The 16874-nt window shown below is 40.3% G+C and overlaps 1 protein-coding gene across 6 annotated transcripts in view; it reads left to right on the top strand.

Moving 5' to 3' along the window:
• Positions 1-16874, top strand: part of LOC102310863 (CUGBP Elav-like family member 2) — a 32252-nt gene that overhangs the window by 1702 nt on the left and 13676 nt on the right. For 4 of the 6 annotated variants that reach the window (XR_006054528.1, XR_006054527.1, XM_042221981.1 and 1 more), the window contains exons 2-3: positions 12131-12330; positions 15367-15449. Coding sequence is in view for 2 of the 6 variants with exons in the window: in XM_042221981.1 (XP_042077915.1) it covers positions 12131-12330; positions 15367-15449 (283 nt within the window). In the remaining 4 variants the exon portion in view is untranslated. Of the gene's footprint in view, positions 1-696; positions 1066-4188; positions 9397-12130; positions 12331-15366; positions 15450-16874 lie in introns of those variants that run through there. The other 2 variants (XR_006054530.1, XR_006054529.1) reach the window with 2 other exon arrangements.

Genomic DNA, 16874 nt, shown 5'->3' with positions numbered 1-16874 from the left:
GGCCCGTTTACCTTTCCCTCCACGTGTAGAGGCCTCACCTTGTAAGTCTGGCACAACAAAGGAAGATAGGCTCCCCCTCCCCCCTCTCCCCACCTTCTAGGAGATAACAGTCCAGCACAAAGGGGGAATATGACCTATGACCCTGAAGGGAAGAATGGATGAAGGCAGACAAGAACAGCTACATTTTTACCCATCTAACTTTTTGACTGGGAATTGATTTATGGACCGATCTGCAGTGCAAGGCAATAAACAACCTGGAAATAATCTTATTTATTTAAGTAATCCAATAAAAACAAAAGGCCCGGTTGCCTAATTTAGAGTGCTGGGAAGATATGGAAACAGGAGTGGCATTAGTGTGATTGATAGTAATGGCCCGGATACTATATTTAAACATTTTAAATCGCTCACCAATTGTGATTATTAGATCACTGATTCATTCTCAGATAGACTCATTTCACAATAAGGCTCGACATGATCTGATTAATACGTTTTTTTGTTTTTTGTAAAAGGGTTGCAGAATGTGGGTCATTATTGGAATGCAATGGCGATGCTAGAGCAGATAAAAGATCGTAAACTAGAAAACAGGTTAGTAAACTCTCCATAGGGCACCACGTGTGGTCTCTAAAGGGACATTGCAGTCATTTAGATAGGGGCATTTAGATTGTTGAGCAACACGCAGCGTGTCTTTCGGACTTTTGTTGACGAGGCCACGCCTCTGCTTTGCTGCAGCTCGGTGTGCAGTGTTGACGGCGGCTCGCCTGAATTTATTTCGCTCGGAGACAGCGAGAGAGAGAGAGAAACAAGAAGGAAGGAATAAGGCGGATACCGGTGCCCTCGCGCTCTATCTCCCTCCCTCCCTCTCTGCAGTTTTAAAGAAGACGCCCCCTCCCAGCACCTGCTCTGCTTCGTCTTCTCGCCGTCTCACAGGAGTTGAGTGGACGTCGCTTTTCGTTGTTTAGACGCTGTGTGTGTTGTTCTTTTTTTTTTTTGGAGCATGACTTCGCCGTACAACCTGGATTTCCTCCCTCTCACCGAAAGTCGGTTAATGACTTCGAGCGACACAATGTAAGTAAATCAGCTAAAGACATGTGCCGAGTTCTCGCCTCGCCTCTTCAACATCGTAAACACAGACTGGCATTTTTATTTTTTTTAAGCAGGCGAGGCGAACAAAACAGTTGAGGGCTAGTTGAGTTAGCTAACGCTAGCTAAACGAGCAAACTGGGATGCTAACGTTGCTAATCACGCAAGCGGTGAGGATACGCTCACCTGGAGTTTAAGTTGCTAGCTTAACTTGGGTAATACAGGCATGTGACCACAATAAATTGCAGTTAAGTAAAGTGTGGCCCTGCTGCTAATCTCTTATCTCGTCACTTTGAGTGGAAACGCAGTTTGCTAACAGCGGTACCCGACGCTTGGGCGCGCTACAATAGTCAAGTGACATGTGCTTCCGGAGATCACACGTTCAGTATCAGTCCAGAAAAAGAAACCACGTAGCTTTAAAAAATATGCAAATAAATAAACATGATGCCCATTTTGTGCCCTTTACGTTGCATTAATTACACAGACATATTTTTTGGTTGTTTGTTTTTGCTCTGACTTCGGGTTACTTCGTTACAGCTGATCAAATTCTCATTTGAAGTGCGGTCGATCGAAACAAACGGTGGATGTTTAGACGATCAATTGTCGGGCTTTGAAAACAAGCGCTTTTGGCAGACGAAGTGTGAGAAGTTGCTTTAAAGTTCCATAACACTATATGTCGTTGCCAAGCCGTTACTAATGTGACTTCAGTTTCTAAAGTCCAGCAGCGTGCGTGAGCCTGTTTGCAGGCAGGATACGGCACACTTACTCCCGGTCCCTCCCTGTCTCTTGCTAGCAGCCGAGCCTGCTAACATGGTTAGCTGCAGCTCACATGCATTTGTACCCCCTTCCTCCCGTCCATGTTGGTTATAGAGTGCTGACTTAACGATAGAAAACACGTGGTTTGCTACATTATTGAGCCATTAATGGAAATCTTGTGACGGGGCATGTAAACAAGTGGGAGGAAAGGTATTTATAAAGTACAGAGGACCATATATAACTCCCCACCCCGAAGGTAGTATCGACACAAAGTCAGCTAATCCTGTTTGACAAAAACATTTCCAAAATCACCGCCTGCTTTACGACACTATTTAACATTTAAATGTTTGCAATTCCAGCAATGCTCTCTGTAGTTTGCAACAAAATGGCTGTTATTGCATGGTCTCACAAATGAGGAAACTCAACAGCTGAACAAGGATTCTTTAAATGTTTTAATCACGTTATCCTTTGCTTGTTGTGCTTTTTGTTTTTTGCTCTAGAGCAAACTATAAATTAAAAAGATTAAACAAGAAAATATTTTTGCTTCTAGTCTAAAATGTTGCACTATTTCTAAATGATTTGCTGATTGGGTTGTAAAACGCTGTAAAACGTGGCCTTTTAAGCTTTTAGAAACTTTTTAAACGTGCCAGTAAACTGCAAATATTTACATTTGTGGCTTTGTGCGTTATACAAACTAAACTGATATACTGAGGATCAATGGCCATTTATGTGACAGTGGTCGTTGTAGTTCCACCTTTTTGATATCCTGTTTTCTTGTGTAAAATAATGTGTGAATATTGTAAGGGGTTTTCCCCCACTAAATAAATTTCCCTCCATCCATTCTGGGCTTGTGCCAAAGGAAAATGACCAGGGATATGATAAGAAATAACCAGTTCAGCCTTTTTTTCTTTTCTTTTTTTTCTTCTTTTTGTTTGTCTTTTGTGACTATGTTGACTGCATCTTGACTGAGTTGATTGATTTTTGTCTAATTGTTGACAGCGAGAATGGCTTTCGGGGCTTAAGCATGATCCTTTGGCAGCCGACACTGCCATAGTGCTATGTCAGTTAGCTAAGTGTCACAGTGATCCCTTTTTGTTGCGGTCAGGGAGTTGTTGATCTGTGTGAAGTCTCGGATCTTGGCGCTGAGTTGGATGGCTGCTCGGGCCAATTGTTCACTCTCCTTGCTGTCAGGGTGCTGGTGGATGAATGCCCTTGTAGCCAGATGTTAAAGGCCAAAAGAAGGACCACTCTGATCTGGATTGTTTTTTTTTTTTTGTTTTTTTTGCTGCTGTTGCTGCTTGCCTTAGCATGACAGTAACTGCAAGCCTGTCTGTCCTGGAGCCACAAAACACTCAGTGAGATCCTCTATCTCCACTGTGGGGTGGTGTGATCGAAGGTTGAGCAAATTCTTCTGCAAGCTTTGCAAACAAAAGACGTTGAGGCACAGAGTGAGTTGCATAAGACCACAGTCACCCACTATGTCCATGACTCTATCAGTAGTTGGCTCTGAAGTGATTAACAAAGAGGTAAGAGGTCTGTTTAAGCAGAAAACTATGGGATTAGTTAGAGTAATGGATTAGATTGAAGGCATTTGAGAATTACAACCCTCATTTGGTACAACCCTCATCTTTTGCATAGCATTGAGTATCTGTGCTTTAGATAGATCAATCATTAGCTTATAATTTATCAGTGATCACAGTGCAAGTTTGAATTTTGTGCATAATTGGAAGCCTTGTTTTAAAGTATTGTTTCTTCAATGTGCAGTATTTTCTGCAAACTCTCCATTTAAGCCTGTAGGGGTGAAACTGAGACTGAAACGGAAACACGTCTGCAATATTGTACAACGATAGTGCTATTAATATTAGTTAAACCATACTAGTGAAAGCTGATTTTTTTTCAAGATCATTTCCACAATTACTGAAGTGGAAATGTTTACATTAATGGCGTGTGTGGGTTTTGTTTTTGTTTTTTAGTTCATGAGAACACACAAAAAAGCCGTATTCACCCATTCCCAAACCAAGGTATGGGCCACAATGGTACAGTAGTTGCTCCAGTTATTGTTGCAGTTAAAAAAAAAAAAGAAAAAAGAAAAAGTAAAGCATTGAAAAATAATGGATTTATCTGATCAGCTTTTAGTGTGGAACTACTTTTGGTGGAAAATATCGCAATTATTGCAATAACACTAAGTGCAATAATCTTTTCTGGCATCGTTGTATTTTTACTCAGTTGTATATAGCATTTGTATTCTATTTTTATCTTATTGTATATTTTATTCTACTGTATATAGTATTTTATTCTATTCTGTACAGTTGTGTACTGTATTTATTCTTATTGTATTCTAATTTTTGCGTCATAACTTTTGCACTGTCCACTTCCTGCTGTGACAAAACAAATTTCCCACGTGTGGGACTAATAAAGGTTATCTTATCACACTGACTAAATTTCTTAAAACTAAAAGGAGGACTTATTGAAGTGTGGGACAAAAAGACGTCTGGCTAGTTTGTACATAAATAAGCTAAAGCTCAGTTAAGCAGACTAGCATTTCTAGTACCAAGGCAAATATCTGTTAGTTCAGACATGTTCCGACATCTCGGGACAGCCCTGACAAACGCTGGCACCTTTCTCCCAAGCTTCTGCAGTATTTTAATTTAAAAAAATGAGCAGTTGTACTCGGACTGTCAGTGACCTGATCTAACCACTGAAATTGATGTGACTATATTCTGTAACTAATCTGACATGTGTGACATTTCAGTTATGGGCTTTTGGTAACTGTTTATCAGATAGCTAGAAATAACAGGAAGATGGTCTTGTCCCAGCAAAGGTAACAATGCCTTATCTATATGTGGAACGGTTGAGCTTACATGCTCCTCCTCAGAGGCCCATTTTGAACAAGGAAGAACCCTGAACGGGTAATTCCCCATCCCACGTAAGCAGGAACATCAGTAGTAGCAGTGCATTTGTGTTCGACCTTCTATGCTCTATTTTGATGATGATGATGATGATAATTTAAAAAGAAAAAGAAAAAGTAAAAAGAACAGGTTGGATAATTAAAACGAGTTTTATCTCAATCAAAGCTGTTCTGTTTTCTGTTACAGGTTAGTGTAATGAATGTCAGAGTAAGTCACCACATTCAGGCAAATTGATTGTGCTTGATTGCTGCATTTAGTTGGCTGTTGGTCTCTTCACTTGAGACTAATTGCTGACGCTCCGTCTGACGCTAACTGAGGAGAGTTTGTAGTTGCTCGTTTTGACTGTTCATGCAAGCTTTACTTTAGCATCGCCATCTATAACCGCTGGGGACTCTTGGTGTGATTATGTAGCTAATGGGGCGGGCCTTGTCATCAGATGCTGGCCGTCTGTTAACACGCAGCCCACTCAGAGGCTGATTGAACACGTCCGTCTTCATCAGGGCAAATGCAACAATGAAATTAGGCCATTTTGAGCTGAATTGGAGTTAATGCCAGGAGGAAAAAAAATATTTCAATAATTTTCTCATCAGAACCACAGTGTGCTGATTAGGTCAGCCACTTGGTATGGAAATCAAATGACACACAGTTCTCCTGTTTCTGCCTTGAAGTTGTAAAACAATTTTTTGTTTGTTTGGGACCAAAAAACAAGGAGTTGTATTGATTTTTGATAACAACAGTTATTCTGTAAATCCTGTTGTCTGTGGCCAGTCTTTTAAGTTGCATCTTCAAGCTGTCAGGAGTTTTTATTTATTTTTTCCCAGGCTCATTATACTTTATTGAAGCTATCAAAGAATATTCTGCCTTTTTCTTTTTTTCTTTTTTTCTTTTCTCCTAGTGTTAGGGAAAATAAATGGAGTTGAGCGAGAGAGAGAGAGAGAGACTTTGTTCTACTTGACAGCTGTCAGAGATATTACTGAGGCATTAGAGGCATTCTGTGTCTCATTGAATCAGCTTATAAGGCCACTGGTTTCCTAAAAGGAAAAAACGGCTCACGATTTTTTTTCTTTCTTTAAGGGTATTACTAGCAAACAGCTGTTTCAGTCGACTGATTTCTCTCTTTTCTTTGAAGCAGCATGTTCTCTGTGTGAACCTTGACTTTATTTTATCCCCAATAAAGTGTTAAAGTGGCATGCTGCTGATTACCAGGTGATGAAATGAGTTTGGTCTGTCATTTAAACGGGAAGAGACTCATGGCAATTTGTAACATGTCTTTAGTAAGACTTGATCAATATTTTTATTAAAGCAACATTGTGATGGTTTGACATTGAATGTACCACGTTAGTGATTTTCTAGTAATGATAAAATGTTAGCTGGTATTTATTTTTAATGATTGATAATAGCAGGCAGTGAGATTGGTTTCCATCAGCAATGGTGGGGGGGGAAAAAACTCTACATCATGTGACATTTGGTGTTGCTGTGACCCTCCTGAGGGTTTCGGAATGAGTAATGTCCACAACCACGAGTATAACCAGGCAAATTGGCTGGCCTTCTATTATGGGCACCGGAAAAGGTGTCGCTGGCATACTTGCGCGGTCAGAGCTCACCAACAGGACAGACACATGGTCTAGATAAATCACCTGTTTTTATGGGTGGCGCAGCAGTGGGCATGCAACTGCCGTGGCTCTGGATGGCTCGTCAGCTGCTGCAGGGTGTCTTGGAGCGCGACGAGCTGCCACAACGCAGGGCTGTTTGTGGAAGCTCAGCAAAAGACTTCATCACTGCCGTCTGGAAATACTCTGGCAGGTGGTGCTGGGAGCAGAGCTGGGCGGTACTGACAGAATCAATTGCAGTATTTATTTTAACCGGTACACTTGGAGTAAAGTATCGAGATTTTGTGTAGGTCTAATAGTTTAATACAATGTTTAAGTGTCTGACATAACTAGCTTATTATAGTTACAGCCAAAAACCGAAACCATGTCTGAAAAGGCATCAAAATAGAAACTTGACTCTGAGAAGAAAAATAAAACTTTGTACTTGGTAAATTAAATAAAATGAATATATACAGTGAAGGACTTTGAATTTAGTCTTGTCCCAGTTTGATTAAATTTTTCCACACAACATACCTGAGGTGGTCCGCCTGCTGAGGCTTGGGATCACTACATGACAAAGTCAACAACACCCACAACATTGTCTTATATTGCATGTTTTGAACTTGATAAATTTTAGTGAAATTCAGCTCGGCCTCTGCTTGTCTCAACAAACACACAGATAACAGCAAAGATGATGGCGTCATAGGTGCAATTTACACTTGAGCTGCAACCTTGAGACGGCAAACAAAAATTGTTTCCCGTTTTCACAATCTAAAGCTGTGCAACACAATCAGAAGTGGAAAAAATGTTTTTCTTCTATCAACAACCAACTTGTTTTAAAACTGTGTGGCAACAGTGCATGTTAAACAAGTTGTTTAATTTGCCAAGATCTTCAAAACTGTCAAAAGCTTTGCAGCAGGCTGACAGCTGCACCACCCAAATTGCAGTAGCTTTGAAAAAACTTGAGTTTTGGCGATTCACACAAATCAAAATGTACAATGAGCCTGAGAAACTTTTGATCTTGGGGTGGTCAGTGTTCAGGTTGACACTTTGTAATCTAAAGCAGGCTGGATGATGTGATCAATAAGTGGGAAAACACAGCTGCTTATGTAGATATGCTGTAGATAATGGTGTTTGCTGTAGATTTTGTCATCATAAGGTGAGCACGTGGCTCTTGCTCTTTGTACGTGGCATTGCATCAACTTTGCGTTTACCCTTCATCCATATTTCTTGTGGACTTCAAAGGAGTATAACAGGAATAACCACTCATCTGTGTCTGCACCTGTCTCTGTCCACAACATGGTTAAAGAGCAGCTTAAGATAGATGATCTTCTTCTGGGTGCTCTGACAAATTCAGAGCTATTTACCATTTGTAAGTTGTAAAATGGCACATCCTTGTAAAATCTACATTTAAAAGCGTTTTTATTTTTGACGCTGTAGCTGCCCAATGAATCAAATTTTAACTCCAGTTACTGTTTTGTTTGGCTTTCAGTCAGTATTAAAACAAGGTAATTGGGATTAAAATGCCTATTGTCACATTCGGTTTAACAAGTATGGTCTTGTTTGGTCTTCAAGTGCCCCACTTTTTGCTGCTCCCAGGGCCCAAATTGTCTGAATGACTATTTAAATGGAAAAAATTATGCTATTTTTTTCTGATAGCATAATTGTGTTAAATAATCATGATTTTAATTTTTGCCATAATCAAGCAACCTTAATTAGCATGGTATAAACAATGTTGCTGTGCCTGTCATACCGATAGCAGTAATTAAAGTTACAAAGTCTGTCTGAATGTCTTGATTTTTCTGGTGTTGCTCCCACTACAGTAAAGTTGATGAAATTTGAATATGTATTTGTTTTTCAAAAAAAAACATTTAGGAAAAAAATGCCAACAGTGGTATGTCTTTACTTAATGCCCCAGCTCTTCTGACCTTATTGGACCCACGGTGAATGGATATCAGCTACATGTTTATTTGGGTTTTATACCAACAGGTTTTTGTTTTGCAAAACAGCTCTGCAGCATATGACATCACTTTAAACTGGTTTATACGTGCAAATGTAAATACTTAGTTCGCAGCAGTCACCTTTGTAATATTCATAGGTGACTATACAGTTGTCAGCTCGGTTATGCTGTATGATGCAACATCTTGAAGCAGACAGTTTCATAATAGATTTTGTTTACTTGAATTTTACTTCCTTGAGTATATATGTGTATACTAAAAATGCAGCAGAATCATGCCCGAAGAATGTAATCTCACAGTCGCATAGCAGAAGAGCTATGCACAGCTGCAGTGGCTTTGAGAGTTTAATGAATGTAAAGGAGACGGTGTCATATGCAGCCTTCATGTTTTTGAATTCTGACACAAATCCAGTATTTTCAAGTGAGGTTTTCTCTGTGCTGTGAGATCTGAGCAAAGTGCCTATGGCAAAATGGCGTCGGAATGCCACTGGCAGAAATGGACAAATGGTGTCACACACCAGTACTGTGGCCTTAGCAGACGTAGCCTTCGACGTGTTCCAGTGCGTCTGTATGACTTGGTCCATTGTGCCGCAGAGGAACGGTGAATAGTGTTCTCCGGCATGGGGGAACAATATGTGATTGTTCCCCTGCTGTGGCAAAGAAGCTGTAGGTTACTCTCTGTACCATCGCCAAAGCGCCTGAGGAGGAGATGCACTGCAAAATCTCGGCCTGCTAACCACCGATTCTTGGAAGTTTAGAGCTTTGCGGTGCTGTTTTTGAGTAGCTGTTACATGCTAGTGGGAGGGGCCACAATCCCCTCTTTTGGAGAAGAGGTTTTTGTTTCACAGTAGTTCCTTTTGTTTGTTTTTTTTTGTTTTGTTTTTGTTTTTTTTCTCTGGGAAAATTGTTTGTCATCATTCAAATGTATTGAAAGCCTTCAGAGGGAAGGGGCAAGGGCTAATTTGGAGGTGTGGAGTTGGATTTCGGGAGGAACACGAGCAGAAGTGTGATTTGTTAGCATGTCATTTAAGTCCCTCAAGGAGTTTGGTGTTTCTGCTGAACGGCTGGGCTCATTTTGCAAGAGATGGATGACTCGTGTTCAGAGGTTTGTGTGCAAAATAGTTATTTGAAATGTGCAAACATTCATATACTTTTTTTGTGAGATTAGTACCACGGTTTTGTCGGGGTTTTTTTTTTTTTTTTTTTTTTCCCTTTGTTTGAAATATTACATATCTGTAGTGTGCGTTGGAAGTCTTAACCTGTTGCAAGTTATTTCTTTTCCTGTGAAGGGCTGTTACTTCACTCTCATTCATAATTTCCAGCGCCTCTACCCCTGTCAGGAACAGTTTGTGTGTTTGATTCTGTGTGAGAGTGAGACAAAGATGCTGTAGTCACAGGTACACTGGTGGGTATTGATTCTCTGTCCCCAAAGCTTTCCCCAGAGGAAGCTGGCAATAATTTGTAAATGATATATTGTTTCAGCTTGCACTTGAGTAAACGCGTGTTTAAACGGTCACACTGCAAAATCATTTGACTTTTTGGTAGGAATTCTGAAAATGCAATACACACTTTTTAAAATTTTTTTATTTATAATACTAAAAACACAGTGTAACCTATTTATTAAATCTTGATTTTGTCTCAGTATGTTTAGGTGAATGTTAAAAAAAATAAGAGATGGTGTAACTTTCTTTTTTTTTTTTCTTTAAAAAAAAAACAAAACTATAAACAGATATACATACATGGTGTATGTGCACCATCTAACAGTTGGCGCCAAGAATATCCTGTCACGTGCTTCTAAATTAAATTACATTAGTGACTTTCTAAACTTCAGCCTCTAGAAGAAAGCAGCATTATGGCTGTTTAAATCTGCCTGAACTACTGGCACTATTGTGACATCGCCTTTTTGCTGGAAGAATAACTCATTGAAGCTGATCATTTGCTCAGGCCCTTTCTGTGCCACTCTAAAATTTGCATTAGATATTTATTGTAGGGATGGGAATTGATAAGAATTTAGCAATTCCACTATCGATATCACTAATTAGATTCCTTATCGATTGTCATCAGGTTCTCTTTGGCTCAGTTGTGAGAGTGAAAACCGTTGCTTGAGCAGCAATAAAGAAATTACATTCATGCAACTTGATTAAATGATGTGGGTCAAATGTTCAAAGAGGTATTTCCTCTTTGTAATCAGTGTTGGAGTCTTTACTCAAAAACGTCATTGTTACACATATTACATAGAACACTTTTCTTAAAAGTAATGCAGTACATTACTTAATTACTCCCGAGAGTAATTTGTTATACTACTGATTACATTACTTTCATGTTACTCAGTGCATTTCAGCTATTTTAATGTTTCATAATCACCATTTAACAATACAAACCTGAGGCTACAACCCCACACACCAATACAAATCTGTAATGAGGGCACATCTCTAAGATTTTTCTCTTAATAGAATACAAAGTGATTCTGCTTTAGAAACGTGAACGGGTAGAAAGGGAGGCTGCTCATGTGCTTGTTGCCTGTTGAAGCTAAGGGTCTGGCAGCTGGGGTAGGTATTCACTCGGCTTTCACTATGGGTTCTTGGCTAGCTTAGCAATAGCATGCTGTTTTGGCAGATGCTTGCAAAGAACCAAAGTTGTGTTAGCAGAATTATGCAGTTATTTCAGTCCTGCATACATTTGTCCACCATTTATCTTGTCCTTTCGTGCAATTTATAAAAAAAAAGAAAAAAAAGATGCATATCCATCCTCTAGACCAGTGGTTCCCAACCTTTTTTGCTGCCCCCCCTTTGTTTTACACGAAAAATGTTTGTGGGGTTTTTTTTTTTGTTTTTTTTTTTTCCCCCCCTGTGTAATAATATTCAACATTGCTATCGATACATTTCTCAAATGCCTCTCTGTGCAAAATGGGTTCAAAAACATAAACAACTGTGGGATACTGTTAGTCTGTGATTTGAACTGGGGGAACAAATCGTGGCAGGATCAGCCTGATATTATTTGGATGTAACTTTACTGTATAAAGAGCTAACATCTCCAAAATGTCAGGAGTAGTTAGTCATTACAAGAAGTGTTTGTGAACTAAAAATCAAGAATGTGGGATACTGTTTGTCCGTGATTTGAAGAGCCCAGCGCGTGCTCCCGACGCAAGGGAAACTAATTCTGTCACAGAGACCTACCTTGGCACTTGTGTAGGTGAAGCCAAAGGGAAGATGTGCTTCATCACATTTTCTAGCATTTGGCTTGGAAGGAAGTTGGTTTGGAAACATATTTGGCGATGCTTCATCTCCAGCTTTCCGTTTGTGTGGGAGCCCCGTCAAAAACCTGTCAATGATGCTAGCAGTGTCCAAGGGTTCTTTTTAGTTTTTTCTTACTGCCCCCCCAGGGGGCGGGCCCCACACTTTGGGAACCTCTGCTCTAGACAGTGTCACTATTGCTTGCAAACAGAAATCAGCTGGTTGTAGTGAGTGTGAGAGCAGATAAGGGGGATCCATGGGAAGAACACACAATTCCAAGAAATGGGACTACTAGGAACCGGTTTTCTGCAAGAACCTGTTCTTAATTCCCATCCCCATTTATCATTATGTGACTCATTCCTTTAAGCTAAGCATGAAAATGAAATGAAATTGTTAGCTGCCAAACCGGACAGTACTTAGATGTGAGTGCAAGTGGTTCTAAACCAGATAATGGTAATTGTTCCTTTACTTATCGTGACCTACTGAAGCAGTATGGTTATGATATTAAATTTGTTTAACCTCTGGCATACACATTACAAAAATTGTTTTTCATTTCTTTCTCTCGTTTTTTTTTTTTTTTCTTTCTTTCTTTCTTTTTCTTCTTAGCAACGGCGGCAGCAGCAGCAAGATGAACGGGTCGCTGGAGCACTTGGACCAGCCAGACCCTGACTCCATCAAGATGTTTGTTGGACAGATCCCCCGCTCCTGGTCAGAAACGGAACTTAAAGAGCTATTTGAGCCCTTTGGAGCCGTGCACCAGATAAACATTCTTCGTGATCGCACTCAGAATCCTCCTCAGAGCAAAGGTACAGTCTGGGTGAAAGGTTCACTTTCAGGAATAATTTGTTCTACTACCTTGCAGGCAAAATTTCTCCTTAGTGATTTAGATTTCAATATAAACGATCTGGCATATAATAATTTTATTTTAATTGAAAACATTGGATTATGTAGCCATCCAGATTATCTTAAAAACCTGTTTTGTTTGTTTTGCCATATGTGAGGAGTGCACCAGTTGCTAGTGGGGAAAACTAGTATAGCATGTAGCATGCTAACAGCAGTCTGCAGGTATTTGAGGCGTGCATTGCAATCTGTTTAAATGAAGTGACACAACTGAAAAGCTCAGATGATACTTTCAGTTTCTCTATTGTTCACTTTCACTCTATATACCATCTCTAATAAGAGATGGACACTAATTAGGTGTGAAACTTTCTGGAAAACCTTCATTGCTCATAGATAAAAACAACTTGGTCTCTTAGTTGGTGCAAACCCCCTTCTCTCCTCATCTGCTTTCAGATTTTAGCACTTAGGCAATGCACTGCCTGTCTGCACATGCAGTGCAGCTGTGTTTGTGTTAGATCACCTCATATGCAAGCAGTCTTTTGTTTCAGGGTTAAATAATATCTTTTTTTAAATATTCATATATTCTAAATTTCCTCTTCTTTGTACAATGCAGCTTTAGAAGCAGCATTGTACAAAGGGAGTGTTACTTGACTGCAATTTTCCATTAAGACATCCATCAATGCGCTCACCTTAGAAATGGTGCTCGAGTTGAGCGATTCAGTTTAGGCTGCAATTAGAGGAGACGGTGAAGTGGAAGCCTGCTGTCTGCAGAGAGCTGCAAAGTGCCACTGGAAGTGCTCAGTCTCCCGTAACTAACTGCAGGTGAATAAAGTAACGACAGTTTCCTTGATGTAACTGTCCTGGGTCACCCAAATCTCAGTTCCCTTGATGGTTGGATGATTCGCTGTAGCTAAAGGCGCTAAACCACTCTTGGCTTTTAATGTGGTGGGAATATACTTGATGCTAAGCTTGAGTCTAAAAGGAACCATATTTGTGCTACCAGACACCACCCTGGCAATCCAGGCCAGATGTAGTTGTTGTGAGGTGTTTGTTATGAATCACTGACACTACCTCGCTGATTGTGTGTGTGTGTTGCTGTTAACAAGCCAAAGACAGGTTGACAACAGTTGCACCGTCTGGAGAGATAATTGTCTTTCTGGGATCTCCTTTTCTAGTATTCTTGTAAACATCGGCTGCACAACTGTAATTTAAAAACAAAAAGGTTATATTATCTTGTAATGTGCAGACATTCTGTCTCAATTCGTTGCAGAAGTGGGTTTTTTAATTAATGAGTGTAACTTATCCTGTCTTGTGTTTTTTCTGGGTTCAGAGCAATATAGCAACAAAATAAGCTTGCAGAGCAGGAAAGATGCTAAATAGATGAAAATAAACTTGTGACATGGCATTTATTAGATCTGCACTAAATTCAGACATATCACAATTTCACCATTTGTTCTGAAAGAGCCTTGAGTATCTAACATGGATATCTTTTGACTGGCAACAACTGCAGTGAAATGTGTAACTTTCTACATGTTAGAAATTGCACTTATCACTTTATCTGTTTGTGTTAATTTTTAATTAATTTATTTTTTGAATAGATGTCTTACCTTAAAATATAAATACTATTTAAATTAACAGAAAGGGTGGTTATATTGGTCTGGCTCACTTGAGATCAAATTGGGCTGTACGTGGCCCATTGACTAAAGCGAGTTTCAAACCCTGACTTTATTGTGTCAAGGCCAAAACTGCTGGACGGCATGCCACCAGGAGAGCATTTGAATTCCCATGATAAGGGCCTTGGAACAGATGTACACACTCGTAGGATTATTTAGTGGTGTTACGAGTGTTTACAGGTGTACCAGAAAGTCCCCAGGGTTCTTATAATGGTGTGTGCGCGTGTGTGCGTGTGCGTGTGTGTGCGTGTGCAAATATACACACAACGCTGTGCAGTTCATTTGGGAGGCTGAAGAGTTCAAAGCTCATTATTGTTTAAGCAGCACCCCTCCCCTGCTCTATGCAGTGTCAGCTGTGATGGCCTGTGGACATGTTAATGTATTCTATTAGATAATCAGGCCTGATCACAGGAGGTTTTTCACCCAGCCAAGTGAAGTTGAATGTGTTTTGCAGCAACACCTCTACGCTCAGTTTCACTGTAGGCCTCCTTTCACAGTAGTTTTGTTTCCTACTGCAGTTTCATCAATGACCTACTGATAGTCTGGCTGTTGTTTATTTGCATGCCACACAATGCCATTCTCCAACCAACTCTTATATAATCATGTTGCTTTTGTTTAATTTATTTGTTGAAAGTGCTGTAATCCTACTTCCATTTTTGCTTGTTTACTTTTGTGCAGATCAATTGACAAATCACCAGATTTGCACTATTTCTTTTTTCTTCTTTTTTTTTTTTTTTTTTTTTTTTTTCTTTTCCCCCCCTCTCCTCCCCTCCTAACGCTCTTTTCTTCATTCCCCTCCCCCACAAACTCTCTCCTCCCATGGTTTCTCTTCCTTGCTCTCTCCCACTCCCTCTTGTTTCTTTGTGCTGTTTTCATGCCTCATGTTTATATGTATGCACACATGTATGGGACTGGATTCTTATGTAATGCAGCAATATACTCAATGTAATGTGTTGGCCTGGGCTGAGTTGACCTGCCGACTGCACATCAGTGCCTCCTGACAGCCGTCTAACCCTGTGGTACTCTCTCTGGCTGTGTCACAGCCTTCAGCTGTCTCATTACTCCTTTGTCCTCGCTGCCAGCTCCTACATGGTGTATGTGCACCATCTAACAGTTGGCGCTAAGAATATCCTGTCACGTGCTTCTAAAATATGATATGTGGTGAAAGTACTTTCATCCATTTAGCATCTTTCCTGTTCTGCAGCAGTCATGGTATTACATTTAATGTCTGTGTGCTGTGTTTTTAATGCAGTTTTGTCTCCTCCCTCCCTCCACCCATTGTTTGTCCCTATTTTTTATTTTTTTTTATTTTTTCTTTTCACTCTGCAGGATGCTGTTTTGTAACTTTTTATACAAGAAAAGCTGCACTGGAGGCCCAGAATGCACTGCACAACATAAAGACCTTAAGTGGGGTGAGTAGGCACAGCATGGGCTGCTTTTAGCTGCTTGAGCCCCACTACATCCCCTATGCAGGCTGTGAGCTGTACGCTGGCCGATAATGAGCTCTCGGTTCACTGAACGCCTGTCTAGCCTGAGAAATGTCTCAACCCCCACTATCACTTACGCGACACTTAGGACCGGCCTGAACCTCGGCACACTGAATTGCTAAGCGTGCAGGTATCGGGTAAAGCCTGCTTGACCAGGCTGCAGGTTATTCACTGAGACACAGGACCCGATCGCCACAAAGTGGAACAAATTATTAATGCTTGTATTCATGAATTATTGATGCACATCTACATTTTTATTCCCCAAAATTAGAAGCAGGAAAGGAGCTGAAGGCAAGTTGAAGGCTTTCTTTTCGTCCTTTTTTTTTTTTCTTCTCTTTTCTCCCTCTCTCCCCCCCGTTTTAACAATGCAGCCCGGTGAGACAGTGTGGTCCCCTAATACTTAACCCGATCTTCTAGTGAGATTAAAGTCCAGCCAACTGGAATAAGTGCAGTGGCTTGTTAAACATCCACAAAACTGTCTTGTCTATACGTCATTCTGTATTGCCAGCTTTCCAATCAATTTAATCTATACCCAACAACCCCAGCTGTCGATGAAACCAATAGTCCAGTCTTTCAGTAAAAAGAGCTACTGTCAGTGCGCTTGCAGGTAAATATTGAACCGAGCTGATAAATGAGTCTCACAGGCTGAGAATAATGTCCTAGCTCTCTTCTCTGGAAGACTATCAATCAGGCAGACATTTCAAACAAAGTGTGGTCTAACGGCTCAGCTCTCAAATCCCATTCCTGGGTCCTACTGTTACTGGCATTGACTGCAGTTGACTGATTTTTGATTTGCGTGATAGAGGAAAAGCTTGTTTCCCTGTTTGTTTTCTCTCCCTTCTGTGCCTCTCTGTACTTGGTCAGTGACGCTAGCCAGTCCCCACACTGAGCAGGCCATCTGTCTGCTTCTCCTTAGTGCTTGTCAAAAACAAACCCACCACTTTTCATAAGTACAACCTGCTCAGACATCTCATGGCTAGATTTATTTCTTCTTTCACATCACATGGCATGCAGTGTGCTATAGATGTAGTCACTTGAAGTTCAGTCTTCTTGGAGAAAATTGTTCATTAAGTGGCATGAAATGACAGCATTTGCTCTGCCTCCACTTTCTCACATAACAAGCTTGAGAACAAGCGTCATGTTCAGAGATGTTATGCTGACTGAAATGAGATTTTTCACAGCTCAGATTTGCCACACCTTGTTCTATTTGTATGTGATCCAATTGTGTATTGGGTGTTGACAGACTTGTATCTGGAGGAAGGGGAAAAAGAAACAAAACCTGAAGCTCACTGTACATTTCGAAAGCAATACCAAAGAAGCTTGCTTGTCAAACAGAGTTCTTCTATAGAA

Source organism: Haplochromis burtoni, unplaced genomic scaffold (genome assembly GCF_018398535.1).
Source record: "Haplochromis burtoni strain Fernald_Lab_line unplaced genomic scaffold, NCSU_Asbu1 Contig_77, whole genome shotgun sequence".
In the NCBI taxonomy this organism is placed as follows: Eukaryota; Metazoa; Chordata; class Actinopteri; order Cichliformes; family Cichlidae; genus Haplochromis; species Haplochromis burtoni.
The sequence above is the reverse complement of the archived record's forward strand: the minus strand, read 5'-3'. Positions and strand labels throughout refer to the sequence as shown.